The 14,115-nt window shown below is 45.7% G+C and overlaps 1 protein-coding gene across 1 annotated transcript in view; it reads right to left on the bottom strand.

Annotated features, from left to right (window-relative positions):
• LOC119403289 (luciferin 4-monooxygenase-like) overlaps positions 1-14,115 on the bottom strand; it is a 41,969-nt gene that overhangs the window by 19,532 nt on the left and 8,322 nt on the right. The window contains exons 2-4 of the mRNA XM_037670237.2: positions 7,345-7,552; positions 3,833-3,939; positions 1,233-1,435 (exon numbers count right to left, since the gene is read on the bottom strand). Coding sequence (XP_037526165.1) covers positions 1,233-1,435; positions 3,833-3,939; positions 7,345-7,552 — 518 coding nt within the window. The remainder of the gene's footprint in view (positions 1-1,232; positions 1,436-3,832; positions 3,940-7,344; positions 7,553-14,115) is intronic.

Below are 14,115 nucleotides of genomic sequence, written 5' to 3'. Positions count from 1 at the left end.
TTTTGTTCACTTCATGTTAGTAGAGCTGCACTGCCTATTATTCTTTTCTCGGTTCCTTTTCTTTTTTTACTTTATTTTGTAGCTGCCAGAACATTTTCCGAAAATCTTTGTATTAAAAGTAGTTCGCGAAGAAGTACTACACATTGATACTCGAAGCATGCCGCAACTTTGGTAACGATTATTGCAGGACGCCTTTAACCCAAGTTCTCCGTTACATCGGAGATAATAAACAAGACAGGACACGGCTGTCTCAGTTATGAGCAGCTCACACCAAGGTGACACTGCGAAAACACTGAAGAAAGTACGTGGCAACTATAAAGATGATCTGTTCATCTGTGCCCGTATATTGTAACGATTCTTTCCCGTCTCTCTCTCTCTCTCGCTCGCTCTGCAGTCAACCGCCGTTGATGGCCCGACAATTCTTGACGCAAGTGGAGGGCCGCTCTGACCTCTCACAAGTGCGATAGCGGTGACACTTGGCTCGCCCTCATAGAGAACCCTGCGCACGCCTGTGTGTGGGTACTATATTATAAGCCTTAAGCTGTCCGACAGCCTTTTTTTCTACTGTTGCAACGCGCCTTCTCGTAAGTACGAGTGAGGTTCCTTCTTGCGTCCATCGATATCACTCATCTGTCAATTCTTTTATTTCTTTTTTCTATACTACACAGTGACCAACCTTTAACACTCTGGTTAATATCAGTCTCTCCTTAGCGTGTTGCTGACTCTAAATTTTTAATATTCCTTCGGCGTAGAAGTAATTAGGAACAAACCTTATTTCTTCATCATTCCAAATGTTGCACGATAGTAAATATCATACTCCACCAAGCTAGTGCAAGCACTGCAGAGACATACTCGACTCTTAATGTAGTTTCAATCACCGTTTCACTAATATACAAGGAAGTATACATGGAAAACGTGTCATATTATTATTCTGTTCATTTTTAAGTGTGTGCTACCGTACTTAATAGAGCACACGATTACCGCGCATTGCGCTCTTGAGTATCCCGTCAAAAGTACATCAATATCATCTATTGAATTCCCCTTGAAAATTTAAAGTGCGCTCGCTTCGCAGTTAATCCCTTTGATACTGGGCTGTCGTTAAGCAGTTAAGAATACTAAAGCGTAAAATGAACGTTAGTGATAGGTATTAAGTAGCGAACACCATGTGAGTAGCGAACCTCCGATTCATTCGCAGAGTAACACAATAGAGAAAGGAACTACGAATGTCTTACCCATACGACGTCACCTGGGCGATAACGTTGCGCTGTGTGAGTTGCACACCTTTCGGTAATCCGGTAGAGCCGCTCGAATATATTATTGCCATCGTGGTATCTGGACTGACGTCAACAGGAGCCTCATAATTATCGAGAGGGGTTTTAACCAGTTCCGAGAGGCTCAGTGTCCCTTCGTAAGATCCCGTCGTAACAATGACAGCCTAGAAACAAAGTCAATTCATCAGCGGATGACAACGCCAAGATTGAACTTGCACCAGTTTTCTTTTCTTTTTTTATTCAAACATTCACCAACCGGCGTGTTGGCCGCTTCCATTGTTTGATTGTCACCTAAAATAGCTAAGCATCACGTGCAGCCACAGCACGCGTGGTTATAGGTTTTCTGTGAAACGGACGTAAAAAGCGCTGAGCATAATATTTCGTGCGCAGATAAAATTTCCATGTGAGTTTTGCAGCTGTCCAATATCCTGCTATCGCTGTCAGTACTTCGCCTTTCGGGCGACTTGTTGACTTTTTTTTGTCAGTTTTTGTGCTAATGACTACACTCGTGTGTCGCTGAAAGTGTTGACTCGCCTATAGGTGTTCATTTCACCCTAACGTCAATCATTCATTCATTCAGAACCTTGACAATTTGGCGAACACCCGCCAAAGTGGTGTAGTGCTTATGGTGCTCGACTGCTGACCCGCAGGTCGCGGGATCGAATCCCGGCCGCGGCGACCGGATTTTCGATGGAGGCGAAAATGCTTGAGGCCCGTGAGCTCAGATTTAGGTGCACGTTAAAGAACCCCAGGTGGTCGAAATTTCCGGAGCCCTCCACTACGGCGTCTCTGATAATCATATCGTGGTTTCGGGACGTTTATAAACCCCAATAATTAATATATACAATTTGGCGAAGCATCCTACGTGCTTGCTGCAAACGTTTCAGCTATTGTACAAAACAAGTGAAGTGAGCAGACATCCCCAGTATTCACTGCTGTAGTTTGCGAGGTGATTTAGCAGACGGATACGGAATCATTTGCTCCTCCCGTATGTCTTTAACACACGCGTAAATTTAAGCGCGTGAAAGTTCTTTCATTCCATCCCCGTAGTAATGCGGCTGACATACGCTAAAATAAAGCCCCAGAGCCTTAACTTTGCCACTCAAAATCAATGTTCACATCGCTCACATATTGGACTATATCGCACAATTAACTCTGAAATTTTGCTACTGTACCACTGAATTGGTTTCTAGTTTTCTTACATTTTATTTTTATAACTCTTTTTCAAGCATTAGATATTGTATAACTAAGCTTGTAACACTACACATTGTGTTCCTACTTGCATTCTGCTTGCATATTTTGTTACGTATTTGCTAAATGCTCTATGTCTGCCGGGTTCCGGAAAAAACGTCCCCGGAATAAATGTCCCCGGAAGAAACGTCCCCTGAATAAACGTCCCCGGAAAAAATGTCCCTGGAAAAAATGTCCCCATTTGCATTGTCGGAAAAAACGTCCCCATACGGGGGCTCTCAAACGTTGCGCCTTTAAGACGCCAAGTGTTCATTTCTCACTGCAAAAAAAAAAGAAAAGAAAGATCCGCGCGAAGATCGCAGTTCAATGAAATTCAAGTTTACTGCTATGTGGAACGCCTACTCGGCCACTGTTGATGGAGGACACAGGACGAAAAATCATGCGGAGGCCTGGAACAGAAGGCTGGGAAGCATCGCGCACCACAGCCGCCCAACAGTGTGGAGGGCCTCCCCTTACAAAAACAGATTTAGACAGTCTATAGATGGTCTAAAAATGTGTTTAGTCTATAGAGTGTCTAAATGTATTTTTGTAAGGGTCTGGCGCCTTGCGCTCGGAAGTAGCCACCGTAACAATAAAAAGAAAGATGACCCAGTCTCCAGTCGGTGCACTCCCACAGAAGAAGCGCAAATCAGCGGTCATGGCCATGCAGCAGTGTGTTCGCAACCTGTGTGAGGACTATACTGCCGGGACTACGAAAATTTAAGATTTCCTGAGGGCTATTTTACATACGATTCGGTATTACATTCATTCTTTTTCGAACACAATGTGGCCGAAAATTTGCGAAAGGTTGAATAAAGAATGCAGTGTTTTGTCAAGTGAGTTCGCACAGGATTCGTTTTTCGGTAAATTTTTCACTTGGGGACTTTTTTTCCTAGAGAGCCATGCCAGCGGGGACGTTTCTTCCGGGGACGTTTATTCGGGGGACGTATCTTCCGGGGACGTATATTCCGGGGACGTTTTTTCCTACACCCATGTCTGCCAAGCTTTTTCATTTGTACTACGCCTGATTGTAATTCCCACCATGCTAAAATCCCTACATGGTGTTGCATTACCTATATATAAAATAAACTGTCTAGCCACGCTCGCGCAACGGCAGTGCTGGTTGCCAAAGACAACTTTTGTGCCTCGCATGCACACATGTATATCACTCACTAGGTTGGACCACTGTCACTATATGATTATTATCTTAGGAACTGACTTATCCGGATTTGTTTCAGGCATATAAGCACAAAGCACGTATAGTAATACCTTTTCCCACTGCAGTAGCGTTTAAAAAATGCGAAACACAGGAGCATGTGTGCAGAAATCACCTGAACTGACGTTATTCGTTCGTAAGCCTTCACCACCCGCCCTGCGTCGTATAGGTCGGTGACGACGAACTTGGGACGGCTGTCTTGAAACTGGTAATAGATCTCCCCTGAAAAGAAAGTATATATATATATATATATATATATATATATATATATATATATATATATATATATATATATATATATATATATATATATATATATATATATATATATCAAAAGAAAGGTCTGAAGGTCCGGTGCACATGTAGTTGAAGAAGTGAAGGAGCACACTGAGTAAAAATATGCAATTTCCGTAAGTGTGCTCCTTCATTTCTTCAACTATATATATATATATATATATATATATATATATATATATATATATATATATATATATATATATATATATATATATATATATATATATATATATATATATATATATATATATATATATATATATACCGGGTGTCCCAGCTATCTTCAGCCAAGGGTTAAAAACACAATATTAGAGGGGCAGGCGAGTGAAATCGGTTGCAAATTGCTCACAGTCACCTTGTCACCTTGCGCACTACAGACATTTTTTTTTGTAAATAATTAATGTGTTAATTAGGATTATTTAACTAAATTGCTAAATATTGACTTTAGGCAAGAAATGCGACTTGCAAAGTTCTAAAGCGTCTTCAGAAGCCCCCATTGCATTATTTGCGATAAAGAAAGTCTCACGTATACCATTTTTTCCAAGCTGCAACGAAAGCCCGCGAAATACAAAAAATTGCAGTGGCTTAGCTCGGGTATGCCACGATATACGTAGCGTTAGCCCCAAAGGTTCAGCTGATTATTCTGAGCTTTCCAGATTGTCTAGGATTAGCTTGATTGTCATGCTTACTGCTGCTCCAACGACACACACACGGTATACGTATTATGTGGCACATGCATATTTATTTTTGTGGTCAGTGAAGTAACACGCTGGCGTCTCTATGGCCCCAACACAGTAACCGCGAATTACCAGGCAACTACTTCGGGATCCGATGAGATAAGCTTCTCGGCTCTTCTGCGCCGTCGAGCAGCATTTGCGCTCTCCTTCTCCATGGCGTTACCCACCTGCAAACGCCAGTCAGAGGTTCTATCAAGCGGCCCCCGCGCAGTGTCAGACGGCGACTACACAGCGAAGGCGAATATCTGCGCGCGCACTGGCGCCACTGTGTCTACGACGTCACTCCTCTCGAATGCGGCGCAGACCAGCAGCGGCGAACCGCGCGCGGCGGTGTTGGAGAGCGCGTGAGATGCCAGCTCCGGTGACCCAGCTGTGTGACATCACTGATCCTCGCGCATGCGCAGCACGGCTGATGACGCTCCACGCGAAATCGGCTCCGGCTAGGCAAGTGTAGCTAAGCTACAAAAGAACCACGTGACTAGCGCATTCGCGCGCAGCGAACGTGCTGCTCTCAGCCGTGGTTTGAGCGAACGAAATCAGCTGCAGCCGCGACTCGCCGGCTCCGTTGCCGCGGTAGGCCGATAAGTTGGCGGTGGTTTCTTTATCCGCGTCAGCCAGTTGGCGCGCGTGACGGTGCAGTTGTAGCGAGCACGGGAGAGAGATGTGGGTTTTAGGCAATGGATTTCTTTTTTTTTTGTATGGCGAACTCTACGTCAAGGTGTACACATTTTGCCGGTGCTAAAAACTAAAGTGAAGAGACTAGTTCACAAAAACTTGTTAATTAACTTTTTAATTGTCACATTTAAGGCACTCGTGTGTAAGTAAATGTTCCGGGCGTCACAACTGATGGCATCGCCATTTCTTAGAAATCCAAAAAACCACACTTACTTACGAGTATTCCTAATCGAATATCAAGTCCCCGATACAGGCGATATCGAAACTGAGGGCGTCTGTAGCGCAGAAAAGGCGACCGCACTGTTATGTTAGATCGGAGATGCCCCGTCTAACCTTGACGAAAGCCGTAACCTAAACCAAAAAACCCTTAACCTCGTAACCCAACACAGGATGTGGTGAGCGTATGGCGCACGCGCAGCGGCGAAAATCCAAGGGTATTGGGCATGCAAAGCTTTGGGTACCTTGTTCTAAAACTGGCAACTAACTTCCGGTACGCTGGTATAACACAAAGGCTTTTGAGTATGCCGAAATACACGACACGCTAGAACTCTCAATTACATGCTCTGGAATTCTATAGTTTTACGGTACCTCTCAACCATAAGTTCCTAATTAATCGACAGCAGTTGACGGTTGTAAAATATTTTACACAATTATGACACTTTCAGGGTACCCCCAACGCAGTGCACAAGAACTGGCTTCTACTGAATTACATCAGCAATGTGCCCAAAAACACCGTATCTTGCATGGGGGTTATTGCCGATGGTTGCATACATGGAGGAAGGAAAAACGCTAGGAGGGAGCGTCACGGGATTCCCTAACCTCGGAAAGCCAATCTCCTCTGACGGTACGCCTGCCGTAGTCCAGGGCCCAGTGCACAAGGCTTCCTGGCTAGGATTAGACCCCCGCAGCGCCCGCAGCAGACACAACCAAAGCGAGCCTACCACTGTCAGCGTTTCCTTATCACGTGCCTAGGGCCTATTCCGCCCGTAAACTTTTTGTGACTTAAAGATTGTCACGTGACGCTCCCTCCTAATCTTTATACCGGCCAATTGCAAGAGTTGGCTGCAAGAGTTGGCTAACTGCAAGAGTTACCTGAGAGTTTCATAGCAGTGTCTGCTATTTGCAGGATGTGTTTTCTCACCAAGCCAGAGAGGTGGTTCATGACCCCTTTAAGTGTACGTTATTCAGCAAGACAGCAGTAGCACCCAGCAACCTCGGGAGTTGGAAGGGTTCGAAAAAAGCTTCGCTTTGAATATGAAGCAGGAGAAAACATCGCGGGTAAATACGCCGCGGTACAAGTATAGCACGTGCTCATCAGTATAATTTTCAGTATTCTTGCCTGTACGTACAGGTTCACGAACGCCTTGTTGTCGGTGCATGTGTTCGCATCATTTTAATTGATTTCTAATAAGCGGCTGTTTACCGTAACTTATATGGCCGACAGACCTACCAAAATTTTCCCGAAGAGGAATTTACCTACAAACGATTCAGTAGTAAAAGCGATGAGGGCAAGGGTGGCATGATGCTACATAAGTGACTTCGAGCAGCGGTGGCGCTGCTTCGAGATGCCATGTGTGCACGATACTATAGCTAGTGACGCTGTGCGACATACGCAGCTCTCGTGTCTCTCGATAGTGCTGTCTTCCGGCTCATTTTCGTTCATGAATCCTTGTTTCGCTTCGTACAACTAACCATCCCTTAAAAGACGCTAACCCCAACAACGGTTTGTTGACGGAATGTTGGTTTTGCTCCCCTCTTCTGATGGCGCATACGGCCAAGACTAAATTGTAACCAGGTTGCTTCTTCCTAGGGTCCCTCAGATCGGAAAGCACCGTGCATGTCTTTTTATTAGGGACATAGCAAAAAGTCGGGGGGGGGGGGGGGAGGAGAAGGAGGAGTGGAGTGGAAGCCTACGAACTTTCTGTGAGATGAGTCTTGGCCATGGCGGCCGTGCCGCCCGCGAAGAAAGCTCCACACATAGCGATCACGAGGTCGGCCCCGTTGGCGGCGTGGAAGCAGATAATGTCGCCCGTGCGCAGGCCTAGTCGCCGCAGACCGGCAGCCACTCGTAGGGCAGCGTCGTGCAGCTCGCCGAATGTGTACTGCGCGCCCGTCTTGGCGTCCACCTGCGAATCCACGTGTACACACTCAGTCATAACACATTCGAAAGATAGACGTATACCGGCGGTTCTGTGAATGCGTCCAAGGAAGGAATGGTACGTCTGCATCAACGTACTTATCGGTATTTGTGAATGTATACGCCGGGACGCACTAACGTGTTATTAAGGCGAAAGCTTACATGGCTCATCGGTCGAAAACGCCGACGTCCGGCAGCGTTGAACCGGCCTCGTTGAACGACTATGACATTCCTGCGTGCGCACGTTTTCTTTTTATTGCGATAGCAATTATATTAACACTCTCGGCTGTTTTTGCCGTCGGCGAACGGCAAAAACCAGCCAAAAGAAAAAAAATAAGCAAAAGAAAAAAACCACTTTTTAAGTTGGCCTAATGCCCTTCTCTACTTCGATTAATTCACTCGTAATATAGAAAAAAAGACAAGTTCACCGCCCAGCTCACTGCTTCTTACGGCGTTAGCTGTTAGCTGAGAAACTAGTGGCACCTATTCACGAGTATAGGAGTACCGGGGATGCCTGGCTCCCGAGGTGGTAAAGGGACTTCACGATACGACGAGAGTTCGGTAAATATGTGCATTTTGTATTAAAAAATTGTTGAAAATGTCAAAATGAAGGCTGTTAACTGCACTTACACTCACTCCTGTGAAAGCATAACGTTGAGCGTAGTGAACGGTTTGCGAAGAGGGCTATCGGCATTGCTATTACTTCTCAGCGCTGCTGGAGGAGGGACGTTTTAACACTGGAACTGTTTAAGCTCGAGGTTCAGCTACAAACCGTTTGCAGAAACTCGCCTAGCTCTGACATCACTACGCGTTGCGTAGCAACCACCTAGCACGTCTGCGCCTAGCAAGGCGTTGGAGGATGGAAAGGAGGAGGAGAGAAGAGAAGTGGGGAAGAGGAGGAGAATAAATAAATAAAAATAATATTTCTTGGTGAGGCGGGTTTCGATCCTGGGTATCCACGGGCCGAGGGCGAGCGTCGTAACCACTCGGCTATCCAGGCACGCTAGCAGAGCAAGCATTTACGGGAACCATATGATTGCGTTGCTACGGCTGAGAGAACGAGAATAAGATAGGTATAAAGAGAAAGAAAGAGATAGAAAACAGAAGCAGAGAGAAAGAAAGCATACCATAGCCATGTATAGTATAGTACAGCAAGGAGGCGGGAAAGGGACGTGGGGGTGAGGACGAGTGATGTGAGGGCGAGGAGGAGGGAAAGGAAGAGGGGAGAGGATGAAGCATAGCTGTATATAGTATAGTATAGTAGATCGAAAAAGCCTGCTTACAAAATATCCACGCGCTTTTGGAATCAGCCGCTGCAGGTTTAACCAGTACCGAGGGGGAGCTTTCCGTTGCGGCGTAAAAAAGCTGGGTCTTAGTGACCATCTGTCTTGCATTTTGGTTACATCCCCTGCTCATGCCTATTTCTTCTTGTTGATTTCGGCTAAAATGTCCGTAACACGTGTTTCTTCCCTGACCCAATGTGCTCTCTTCTTGTCCACGGCCTTCACTCAGTCATCTTTTCCTTTACATAGCTCGCCGCGTTGTCCACAATTTGAATCGAAGCCGTTTCGTGAGCGTGCAGGTTTCTGCCGCGTAACTAAATAGCAGTTATATGCTTAGTTCATATGTAAAACAGCACAAACGTAACAAAACACAAAGAAGACACAGGACAGAGTGCTGACTTCCGTTTATTTTTGGGTCAGCTTGCATATTTATGGAAAACCAACAATACCAGACAAGGTATCGAACAAGACAACATAAAACCCTTTCCGGATTGATGTTACTGATGTAATATGCTGCTTGTTATGGTACTTTTCTCTTGAGTGATACTGGTAAACCACCATTCATGATATGAGAATACTGCCAAATGCGCACCACCACCTCTTATTTTTCTGGTCACTTCAGTCTCGTGGTTCGGAAGCGTTGTCACTACCTGCCCAAAGTGGACGTATTCCGTTACCACTTTCAGTGCCTCGCTATCTATCGCAGACCGCTGTTCTCTTCCGAAACAGACAGGATTCCAAGAGAAGGCGAGCGCATGAGGAGAAGGCAGAAAGTTAGGTAAGCATATGAGATTAAAAAGCTTGCGGGAAATACGTGGCCGCAACAAACACAAGACCGGGTTAATGGGAGAGGCATTTGTCCTGCAGTGGGCGTGGTCAGGCTGATGATGATGATAATATACAGCCACGCTAGCGAAGAGGGAGGATCACAGCAACCATCCCCACATGCCATTAGTCAACCCGGCCCTCGGTTCAGTCCCTGTTTCGTGCAATCGTGCATACCATTTTCTTTTTTTTTTTTTATAATGTGCTAACCGAAAATCCTACAGTTTTACGCGCGAAAACCGCGATATCGTTTTGCGAGACGCCATAGTGGTGGTCTTGAGATTAATGTCGACCACCTGGAGTTCCTTAAAGTATATCTAAATCTAGGTACACTGGCCTTTTTGTGTTCCGCTTCCAGTGGAATACGGCCGCCGCGACCGCGATCGAACACGCGTCCTAAAGGATCAGCAGCGCAACGCCATAAGCATAGGCGTGCGCACAGAGGAGGGCAGGGGGGGGGGCGCCCCCCCCCCTAATCACCTAAGAGGGGGGCGCAAAATCTGCCCCGTACATTGACCCTTCTAGTCACCTAAGAGGGGGGGAGGCGCAAAATCTGCGCCATACATTGACTTTGTAGGGGGGGGGGCTGCGATGAACCTTTGCCCCCTCCCCCCCCCTAATGGGTAACCCTGCGCACGCCTATGGCCATAAGCACTAAGCTACCGCGCAGGTTCACATCGATAATGAATTACCTTTTAGTTGACATATTGACCTCATAAATTGACCATTGTTTTCGCGCATCCTTTGCTATGCAAACTCAAGAATACGCGGAAACGAAGGCCATATTCGGTAGTTGCTGTTCAACGCAGAATAAATCCCCTCACCCCTCCATGCAAATAATTTCTCACTACAATATATTTGGCTCTGAGAGCAAAGCAAAATTATGTGGCCTCGATGGTGTCGTTCCACGTACGTCCGTCAACAAAAACAAGTCCGCGATCCTGTATTCAGCAACAGAACGTTATAAGCATACATCACAGCCACTGCGACACTGCACTGCGTTGCGACAGAAACATTGTTATACCAGCGAAAACAAGGGATGTATGCCCATTAATTTATGCGTGCTGCCAGAACAGCAGCCCCCGCTTGTCTGTCTGTATCCGTTAATTGCACAGCACAGTGACGGTCGTCGTACTAATCCATAATTGGACTTCGGCCTTCATGCCAGTTTTCAATCCAAACAGTTCAAAAACATGGGGAGCCATGAACTCCCCGTCACGCGGAATCATTTGCCGTTTCGTTCTTTTCGGCTTGGCCTGCGTTATCACTTTTTTGACATGAGAATGTGAACAACCTCCAAAGGCCAAACTTCAGTTTCTGTCGGTCGGTATACTGACGTCCTGACACGGAGAGAGGCGAGAACAGATGTCATTTATCTTTAGAAGTGTAGTCTTTATTGCTGGAATACATTTGCCATATCATCCTCTTCCCAGGCGAAATCCGCAGTCTCGTGTGCATAAACGAAAAGTCTGAGCCGTTCAATTAACCTGTACGGATAAACGGAAGCGTCGGAAGCCGCTATTGACGGCAATATTTGCTGTTTTGCTATTGTGGGAGGGCACGAACAAATAAAAACATGTTCTCAAACAGGGAGTCGCAGATAACGTCCCTCGCGGTGACATCCGTATCCACTTGTGGATACAATCGCTACATACGCGTACGTTTCGCTAGAAACGTACGTGGCGCCTTGATAGCGATTTCTTGTTGTTTATAAAATGAAAATGCAAACGAGAAAGAAGCACGATCTGGAGAATGTATGCGCATTCATTCACTGTATGTCTTTTTTGTTTAGTTGGTTTTTCCTTTTTTTTCTTTTTTTTTTTCTCGCTGCACCTGTAATGGGTACACCAGAAGATAAGTCGGCATGATTAATCACGTGTCCACTGACTCGTACTTGATATGCACTCATTGATTTCTAAAGGCGGGAGATAGAATACTAAGTCATAAAGAGTGTGACAGGACGTTAGTATAAAAAGGGGTTAACATTCTAAGCCACTGGCCTACACAAAGTTCAAGGCGATTCGTTATAAAGGCGCGGTTCCTTATAGAGACTGGACTGAATGACACATCTTGACTGTGCATTGGCGGTGGTTTCGTGTATTACCGGAACATTATCATCGTCATAATGACATTGTAGTGTCTCTTCTTTCCTTCTTTCGTACCCTCTTTCCCCTCCCTTGCACAGGGTAGCCAAATGGAGCGCTCATCTGGTTAGCCTTCCTGCTTGTCATTTACCTCTCTCTCTCTCTCTCACTGTGCACGAAAGTCAGTAGCGGTTAGTTTTGGACCTAAGTATGAACGTAAACTACTGTTGGCTAGTGTGTGACTTGAGTATGTACATGTGACTGCACAGTGCTTGGAGAATCAGTGAAATCCGGTGGACCAGGCACGGGCCGCGACATCAGCCAACGGCTTTCTGGATTGAGATAGCCGCCGGGCGCAGATAAGAAGAATTTCTGGCGGTTCTGAAGACTCTCTCACTGTTTCGCATAACAAACGTCCTTCTTTATATGCGTTAGCAAAACATAAAAGGAAGTAAGCCGATAGCATATTCTGAGAAGAATTTCAGTAACATTTGAGCGAACAATGCAACCGTTCCACGTATACTTTAAACGAGACGCTCTAACTGCATCAGTTTGCAGGATTATAGTTGCTTTCTGTGAAGTTGCATATAGGGATCCTTCTGTTTATATCTTTATTCTCTTTTTTGTTTTTTGAAGATTCGCGATTTTGTTATATACGTTAAAATAAATAACCTAAATTAAAACAAGCCCTCCAAATGGTCATTATGGCCCGGCATTTCTTTTCAAAGCAAGAAATTTGACTCGAACCAGTTTGTAGGTTGCTTACTCTGTTTAAAATGCATCTAAGAAGGGACGCAGAAGTTGTTCTCAAGCTGAAGTTGTTGTTTTTGTCATTTATTTGTCCCTGACACCCGGTAAAATCAAACTCTGACTTCGACCATTAGGTTAAGCCAAGAAATAAGCAGCGAGAGAGATATAAACCGACATAGAAATAAAAAAATTGGCCGCGTATCTGCGTGCTTCGCTGCAAATGTCGTCTAAAGACGATAGAAGAGGCGCTGCGTGAGATATGGATGCCATCTGGCAGTACGTCGGGAAACATGAGTGCTGTGGTTTGGGCTGGTAGTCCCGGCGCAGCAGCAGGCGAAGACCGGCGGTGACCAACGCGGCCGGCGGGGACGCCAGCCAGCCCGAACACGCAGTTTGGCGCGAAACGTCCGCACTCAACGAGTACTCACCACACACTCTTTTATTTACACGTCGACTGGTTAAAACAGGAATGCCAGAGCGGCGCCCCATGGCATTCGTACAGTGCAATACAGAACCGAAACCGAAACACAACAATGAGCTCATGCAGAGGGCACGGAGGAAGGCAAGTTTCAGCGCAGCTTAAGAAACTAGGGTCTTTAGAATTACGTATGTATGTACTTTCTATTAAAGGAACACACCGCCTAATACTTACCTAGTGATGTTGCGCCTCAGATATGCGTATTGTTTGCTTTTTGATCGATAATGTACACAAGTATGAACCTAGTCAGCCGTTCAAGATGGCAGGCCCTTGGGCAAGTGGTTCAGCTTTGGCCGAGTGGCTGAATCGAGTGACGTGCCGACAAACAGAAAGACAGACAGACCAAAATTTGTCCGTGTAAGTATCCCAAGAAAGACTATCGTCTTTAAAAATATGGGTTTAATGTCACATAGCAGAACTCATGTTTCGTCTTCAAATTAAAGCGTCCGAGCAGTGAGGTAAATAAGAAGGGAAGAAATATTTTAAACGAGTGAAAACATAATTGGGAAAGTGTCAGAAGCACGCACGCCAGAGAAATTATCTCTGAATTTTGCTTTTCATTCATTTGACAGCATGCAACAAAGCTCTACGACAGACCTCTGCAAAATACGACACACAGACGTGAGCTCCATATGAGCGTTGTAGCGCCATTGAAACGACAACACGGCGACCGTGCTTCGAGTTTGTCCTCCTCACTTTTGTGTTTTTGCGTGTGTCTGCGTGACTTGTTTCGGAGGTGTTTTATCCCAGCGCGTGCTGCGTGCATGTAGCAGACACGCAGGTACTGAAGGACGGAAGAAGCGTGCAACGTTTTTTCTTTGTTCGCAGCTTTTGCCCTACGTTATCTGTGAATGACAGTTATTGGACGACGTAGAAAAAAAAATGTGCCCTCGATACATCGAATCGGCATTCTCTCTAGCCCGAGATGCGCCCGAGGATCCAACAACTTCCACAGCTCGAATCAGGCTGCTTTTGTGTGGGCATCAATTGTCCTTTTTGATGAATTACCGTATAATATGCGACGCACGTCGTGCAGCGCTCCTCCTAACCCACCTGCCTAACCGATTGCGATTCATTATATTCCATAACACTGTGTATAATAAAAAAGGTAACCACTTATGGTGTCTTCGGT

Source organism: Rhipicephalus sanguineus, chromosome 1 (genome assembly GCF_013339695.2).
Source record: "Rhipicephalus sanguineus isolate Rsan-2018 chromosome 1, BIME_Rsan_1.4, whole genome shotgun sequence".
NCBI classification, from domain to species: Eukaryota; Metazoa; Arthropoda; class Arachnida; order Ixodida; family Ixodidae; genus Rhipicephalus; species Rhipicephalus sanguineus.
This window is presented reverse-complemented; position numbering and strand designations above follow the sequence as displayed.